Source organism: Arachis duranensis, chromosome 9 (assembly GCF_000817695.3).
Source record: "Arachis duranensis cultivar V14167 chromosome 9, aradu.V14167.gnm2.J7QH, whole genome shotgun sequence".
In the NCBI taxonomy this organism is placed as follows: Eukaryota; Viridiplantae; Streptophyta; class Magnoliopsida; order Fabales; family Fabaceae; genus Arachis; species Arachis duranensis.
The window spans coordinates 59,756,597-59,764,806 of NC_029780.3; the positions used below are offsets into that span (position 1 = coordinate 59,756,597).

The 8,210-nt window shown below is 39.1% G+C and overlaps 1 protein-coding gene across 1 annotated transcript; it reads right to left on the bottom strand.

Annotated features, from left to right (window-relative positions):
* Positions 1-1,308: 1,308 nt before the first annotated feature.
* LOC107465447 (uncharacterized) lies at positions 1,309-1,656 on the bottom strand. The gene has a single exon (XM_016084426.1). The coding sequence runs from the start codon at positions 1,654-1,656 to the stop codon at positions 1,309-1,311; it is 348 nt and encodes a 115-aa protein (XP_015939912.1).
* Positions 1,657-8,210: the final 6,554 nt, after the last annotated feature.

Sequence of the window (8,210 nt, forward strand, 5' to 3'; positions counted from 1 at the left end):
TTTCTGATTAGTGCACTGCATTCTTCAGTGAGCATTACAGTCTCCTTCTCATTCCAGTTCCTTTTCTTATTGATGAGCTCCTTTAAGAACTTGGCATATAGAGGCATTTGCTCCAATGCCTCAGCCAAGGGTATGTTGATCTCTAGCTTCTTAAAAGTCTCAAGGAATTTGTGGAAATGTTGATCTTTTGCTTCTTTTTGGAATCTCTGTGGATAAGGTAGTGGAGGTGTAAGACTCTTCTCCACTTGCTGCTGTTTTGGATTTGGTTCCCTTTGTTGCCATCCACCAATGTCTTTCCACTCCTTAATTGCACAGCTTTGCATTCTTCTTTTGGATTAGGAATGGTATCACTTGGTAGTGAGCTTGAAGGTCTTTCAATATAAATTTTCTTGGAGATTTGTCCAATCTGCCTTTTTAGGCTCTTCATGGAAGCTTTTTGGTTCTTTGTTGTCAATTCTTGGTTCTTTATCATCTTCTCCATGAGCATCTCCAGATTAGTAATCCTATGAGAGTCTTGTGAGATTGGTTGGTTTTGGGGTGTTGATGGATGATGGTAAGTGTTTTGGTTAGTTAGTTGGTTATTGGGTGGATAATGGTTGGAGTTGGGGTAAATATTTTGGGGTTTTCTGTAAAAATTTTGGTTAGTTGGCTGCTGGTTGAATGGTTAGTTGGTTATTAGTTGGATAATGGTTGTTCACTCTATATGTAAACAATTAAGTCACTTTTTCATTTACCTCACCAATTTACTGGATACATTAGAATACCAATTAATTAGGCTAAGGTTGAATGCACGAATGGATTTCTTATGGTGGTGGCCACACCAAATTTAATTTTGGGCTTACTCTTAAGATTAATTCAATTGTTGTTATGTAAGCTCAAAATAAGTGGGTTGGTGGTCACACCAAACTTAGCTCTTTAGCTAGTTTCTCAACCCAATTAGCAACATCACATAATGTAACATGCAAGGTTGCACTTCCAGCAAGACTAAGAAAACTTTTGAAGCTAAAGTCTAATAAACTATCAACTAAATAACTTACAACCAGGAACTGAATACAATCAACCAAAGTGACTAAACATAACCTAATCTAGAAAACTTTAAATATAAAGGATATGAGTTTTGGGGTGCCTCTCAACTAGTGCTTCTTTAACGTCACTAGCTTGACGATTCTTCCTCTTCAGTGGAGGTTATAGTTCACTCTTTGCTCATCTAGTGAGTCTCCCAAGTAGTGCTCAAGTCTGTGGCCATTGACAGTGAATGTCCTCTGGGTTTTCTTATCCATAAGCTCTACATGACCATAGGGAGAAGCCTTAATAATTGTGAAGGGTCCAAACCATCTTGATTTCAGCATTCTTGGGAAAAATTTGAACCTTGAGTTGTACAACAGCACCTCTTGACCTTCTACAAAACTCTCTTCTTGCTAGCTTTTGATCATGCCATTTCTTTATTCTGAATTCTTCTAACTCATTGAGCTGCAGCAACCTTCTTTCTCCAGTAGCTTGATTATCAAAGTTCAACATCTTTAGAACCCAAAATGCTCTATGTTCAAGCTCCACTGGTAGATGACATGCCTTTTCAAACACTAATTGGTATGTAGACATGCCAATAGGTATTTTAAAAGCTGTTCTATAGGCCCATAATGCATCATCTAGCTTCATGGACCAATCTTTTCTTGAGTTCCCAAGAGTCTTCTCAAGGATTCTCTTAAGCTCTTTATTTGAAATTTCTACTTGACCATTGGTTTGTGGATGGTATGGGGTGGCAACCTTGTGCTTAACACCATATTTGAGTAGGAGTGTCTCTAATTGCTTGTTGCAAAAGTGAGTTCCCCATCACTTATAAGGTCACTTGGCACCCCAAACTGGCAAAATATATTCTTCCTCAAGATGTTGATCACTACTTTGTTGTCATTTGTTGATGTTACTATGGCTTCTACCCATTTGGATACATAGTCAACAGCCACTAATATGTAATTGTTTGAGTATGAGGGTGAGAAAGGTCCCATGAAATCAAACCCCCAAACATCAAACAACTCTAACTCCATGATGAATCTTTGTGGCATCTCATTCTTCTTGGGTAGGTTACAAGCTCTTTGACACTCATTGCACCTTGTCACAAACTTCTTTGCATCTTTGAATATAGTAGGCCAAAAGAATCCACAATGCAACACTTTGGCTGCAATTTTTTCTCCACTAAAATGTCATCTATAGATAGATCCATGGCAATGCCAAAAGACCTCTTGTCCTTCCTCATAAGAGATGCATCTTCTTAGAATCCCATCAGCACACTTCTTGAAGAGGTAAGGCTCATCCCGAATGTAATGCTTAGCCTCATTTATGAGCTTCCTTCTCAAGTGCTTGTTGATGTTGGAAGGTAACTCTCCAACGGCCTTGAAGTTGGCTATGTCTGCGAACCATGGAGCCTCTTGGATCATCATCAATTGCTCATTCGGAAAGCTTTCATTTACCCTAGGGCTGTGTGTTTCATTCTCCTCATGTGGGATCCTTGATAGGTGGTCAACGACCTTATTTTCTGCTCTACTTCTATCCTTGATTTCAATGTTGAATTCTTGGAGCAATAAGATCCATCTGATCAATCTAGGCTTGGACTCTTGTTTGGTTAACAAGTATTTGAGTGTTGCATGGTCAGTAAACACAATGACTTTAGAACCAATGAGGTAAGATTTGAATTTATCGAATGCAATGACTATAGCAAGGAGTTCCTTCTCTGTGGTGGTGTAGTTCCTTTGGGCTTCATTAAGAACCTTGCTTGCATAAAAGATGACATGCCCTAGCTTGTCTCTCCTTTGTCCTAAGACAGCACCAATAGCAAAATCTGATGCATCACACATAAATTCAAAAGGTAAGTCCCAGCTAGGTGGTGCTATAATAGGTGCAGAGGAGAGCTTGCTTTTAAGCTCATTGAAAGCTTGCATACATTCTCTATCAAAGATGAATGGTACATTTGAGACAAGCAAGGTTCTCAAGGGTTTTACAATATTTGAAAAGTCTCTAATGAGCCTTCTATAAAACCCAGCATGTCCTAAGAAACTCCTAATTGCTTTGACATTGCAAGGTGGGGGTAATTTTTCAATCACTTCCACCTTGGCTCTATCTACCTCTATGCCTTTCTTAGAGATTTTATGGCCAAGGACTACCCCTTCGGTAACCATAAAATGACATTTTTCCCATTTCAAAACTAGGTTGGTCTCTTGGCATCTTGAACACCAAGGCAAGATAGTGTAAGAAATTGGGAAAAGAATCAACAAACACTGAAAAATCATCCATGAAAACCTCAATAAACCTCTCAATCATATCAGAAAAAATGGACAGCATGCACCTTTGAAATGTGGCAGGTGCATTGCACAAACCAAAGGGCATACATCTATATGCAAAAACATCATAAGGGCAAGTGAAAGATGTCTTCTCTTGGTCTTTAGGATCCACTACAATCTGGTTGTAGCCTGAGTATCCATCCAAGAAATAATAGTACTCATGCCAAGCAAGCTTCTCTAACATTTAATCCATGAATGGTAGAGGAAAATGGTCCTTCCTTGTGGCTTTATTGAGCTTTCTGTACTCTATACACATTCACCATCCAGTCACTCTTGTTAGTATCAACTCATTTCTTTTATTTGGCAAAACTGTGATTCTTCCCTTCTTAGGGACTACTTGGGGTAAATCACCCCTGCTTGCCATAACTTAAGCACTTTTTTTTGCACCACTTCCTTCATCGATGGATTCAACTTTCTTTGTGGCTGTATTAAGGGATTAGCATCCTCCTCAAGAAGGATTTTTTGCATGCACATTGAAGGGCTAATCCCCTTTAAATCTGAAAGTGTCCACCCAATGACATCCTTGTGTTGTTTCAACACCTTAATGAGCTCCTCTTCTTGTTCCTTGCTCAAGGCTGAATTGATAATCACTGGAAAAATGTCATTGCTCCCCAAGTAAGCATACTTCAAGCTTGAGGGCAGGGTCTTTAACTCCAGCTTCGGTGCATCCACTTTCTCCTTGTTTGCCTTGTCTAGCATGATTGAGCCTTCTATGATTTCTTGTGGTAGGTCACCACATGATGTTTGTTGCTCTTATTCCATTGCATCTTCACATTGATCTTCTTCTAGGACTCCTTGAACTAGCTTTTCCATTATGTCTACCATCATGCATTCTCCAACAGATTCCTTTGGGTAACTCATGGCAGTAAACACATTGAATACTATCTTTTCTTCATGCAGTCTTAGGACTAATTCTCCCTTTTGTAGATTAATTACAGCCCCAGCTATTGCCAAGAATGTTCTCCCGAGTATAACTGATGCATTAGCCTCTTCCTCCATATCAAGCACTACAAAATCAGCTGGGAACATGAACTCTTCCACCTTAACCAACAAGTCCTCCACCACTCCATGGGAAAACTTGAATGTCCTATCAGCTAGTTGAAGTGCCATCCTTGTTGGTTTTGCCTCTTCAATTCACATTCTCTTCATCATGGCCAAGGACATAAGGTTGATGCTAGCTCCTAGGTCACACAATGCTTTTTCAATGCTAATATCCCCTATGATGCATGGGATTTAGAAGATCCTAAGATCCTTTATCTTTTGAGAAAGCTTCTTTTGTATGAAGGCACTACATTCCTTTGTGAGTACTATAGTTTCCTTTTCTCCCCGGTTTCTTTTCTTAGTCATGAGCCCTTTTAAGAACTTAGCATATAATGGCATTTGCTCTAGTACCTCAGCAAAAGGTATGTTAATTTGAAGCTTCTTAAAGACCTCCAAAAACCTAGAAAACTGACTGTCTTTCCCATCTTTTTCAGCCTTTGTGGGTAAGGTGCTTTTGGTACATAGGGCTTCAAAACTTGATTTGGTGGAGCTGGAGTATCTATCTCTTCTTCCTCCTTAATTTCTGAGTCATTTGCAGCCTCTTCTTCTTGTAAGTTGTGGCTAGAGGATGCCTCCTTCATCACTTTTCCACATCTTAATATGATGGCCTTGCATTCCTCTCTTGTGTTAGTCATGGTATCACTTGGGAATGCATTTGTAGACACTGGCATCTGCTTGGATAGGTATCCAAATTGTGCTTCTAGTTTTGTGATTTTTGCCCATTGGTTCTTTATGTTGGATCTGGCCTCTTCTTGACATGCATTTATCTTTTTTTAGTTTGTGCTTGTCTCTCTGCAATAGTAGCAATATCCCCTGCCATCCGTGTCATCATGGCTTCTAATCTTGCAAATTTATCACTGTCATCACATGGTTGTGGGGTTGAGGATGATATATTTTAAGAATGGTTGCTATGTGATTGTTGATTAGATTGGAAGGGGGCATTATGTGAGTTGTGGTAGGATCTATGATTGTGTGATTGATGGTTGGGATTGCTGTACTGGTTATAGTGGTATGGCTTGTGATCATGGGATTGGTTTTGCTAGTTTCTCCACCTAAAATTTGGGTGGTTCTTCCAGCCTGGGTTGTAAGTTTTGGCATTGGGATCATATGGTTGTCTTGGTGGATTGTTCACATAGTTGGCCTGCTCCTCTTCATATTCAGCTTCTGGACTAGCTCCTTCTTGCACTGATGCTTGGGTGTTGATTGCTGAGACTTGATTCTTCTCCATTTGCTTGGTTAGAGCCGCTAATGAGCTGTGATCACCTTGTTTTGATCCAGCAGAGCATCCATCTGGTTTAGCTCCATTACTGCCCTCCTTGGGTTCCTATCGGAGGCATAGAAATAATCATCATTAGCCACAATTTCTATGATGTCTATGACCTCTTCAATTGTCTTCTTGGTATTGAGGGAGTATCCTGAAGAGTGATCTAAGGCCTTCTTTGATTCTTGAGATAATCCTTCATAGAAAATGTGCAGTTGTACCCACTCATTGAACATATCCAGAGGGAATTTTCTTGTTAGCTCTTTATATCTCTCCCAATCTTCACAGAGAGTCTCTCCATCCTGTTGTCTGAAAGTTTTTAGCTTAGTTCTCAACTTAATAACTCTTTGAGGAGGGTAAAATTTTGCCAAGAACTTATTCACCACCTCTTTCCAAGTTGTCAAACTCTCCTTTGAAAAGGATTCCAACCACTTAGATGCTTTGTCCCTAAGAGAAAAGGGGAACAAATCAGTCTATAGGTGTCTGGGTGAACACCATTAGCCTTCACTGTGTTATAGATTCTCAAGAAGGTGGGAAGATGTTGAGTTGGATCTTCTTGATCATTTCCTCCGAATGAGCAGTTATTTTGAACAAGAGTGATTAGCTCTGGTTTGAGCTCAAAATTGTTGGCATGTATAGTGGGTTTTAAGATGCTGCTCTCACAATTCCCAGGGTTGGGATTGATGAAGGAGCCTAGTACTCTCCTTTCTTGTGGAGGAGCATGGTTGCCCACTACTTCATCTTCATGATTGTATGCTTCACCTTCCATATTTTGGGTTGGATTCTCTTCTTCTTCTTCTTCACCAACTACCCTTTTGCCCCTTGCCACTGCCTCACTTTTCAATCTTAGAAATGCCCTCTCAAGTTCAGAATCATAGGAGGTTACAGCTCTTCTCCTCCCTGTCATACACAACAAAAAACACAGTCTAAAACAAGGATGAGCACCCTCTTGGAAGAAGGGTGGGTAAGACAAATTTAGTTGATGCAAAGCATCAAACAGTTAGTGTGCTTCTTGTTAGAATGGATACATATACAATGGACAATTGAGAATTCAAGTGCTAAAAGAAATAAAGAAAATAAGGAACTAAAATTAAAGTAATTAACAAAGTAAATAAAAATGCTTAATCTAAGTACCCATCAACTTAATCATTGTCAATTAAAAATAACAAAGTAAATAAAAATGCTTAATCTAAGTACCCATCAACTTAATCATTGTCAATTAAAAATCAATCCCCAATAACGGCGCCATAAACTTGATGACTGGAAATTCACTATATCACTATAATGAACCCCTCTTGGCAAGTATACCAAATTATCATCAAAACTCACTATGAGTGAGGTCGAATCCCACAGAGATTGATTGTTGAACATCTTTAGTTATTGGGTGATTTAGTCAAGCTAATCAAGAAAAATTGTTGAGTGTAGAATTCTAAATAGCAGAATTATGAATGACTTGAAAATAAAGGAAAGCAATAAAGTGCAGAAATGTAAAGAACAGGAAAGTAAATTGCAGAAGCATAAATGACTAAATTATAAACGGGGAATAGGTTAATAGCAGAAATTAAAGAAAGCTATAAAGAATAGGGAAGATAAGGATAGGGAAGATTCATTGGAGTTGGAAGATGGTACTCTCTTTGGATTAAATTCAGATGATCTCATCTTCATCTTGTTAGATTGAACCCCAATTCCTTGGTGATTCAATCTCCCAAATCTTGATAATCATCCAATTACTCGGTCTAATTGCTCATGAAGAGAGATAAGCTTGGTCCCTCATTTTACCACACATCCTGATAGATCCAAGTATTTGGGTAGATTTCATGTCACCATATCCAATCCCAAAACGCAGATCTACTCAATGTGAGAAGGGATTTCAAGCATGGTTTCATGTTTCCTTTTCCAAGGCTCCCATGAAACCCATTTTGCATTCAACCTCTTTTCCAAGATGATTGAACACTAAGCATGAAAAACAAAAATCCTTTTTGCAAATCAAAGAGAGATGAAGAGAAGAAGAAATTCACTGTCAATTAATCCATTAAGTTCAACAGAGCTCCCTCCCCCAATGAGAGGGAGTTTAGCTGCTCATAGCTTAGAGAAAAGCGTACAAGAGATGGAAGAAGATGAAGCGAAGTAAGTGTAAAAGTAAAAGTCCCAAGCTAACAACCAACAACCCCTTTTCAGTAATCTTCAAGGGGTATTTATACTACTCCTATTACTAGAAATAAAAATTACACAAGGAAAAGAAAATAACAATTAAAACTCAAAAGAAAAAACCATTAAATTGAAGCATGTGAGTGGCGTGTGCACGACGTGTGAGTGGCATGACATGCCTAGCTCAATGGCTTGGCTGGGCGTGCCACGCCTGGCTCCTAAGTGGCACGCCCCCCTTGGTGAAGTTGGCTTGGCATGCCACGTGGTGCACGAAATTGTAAATCACACTTTTCACAACTCGTACCACTAACCAGTAAGTGCACTTGATCGTCCAAGTAATACCTTACGTGAGTGATGAGCGGATAATTTATACGCTTTTTGGCATTGTTTTTAGTATGTTTTTAGTATGTTTTAGTTAGTTTTTATTA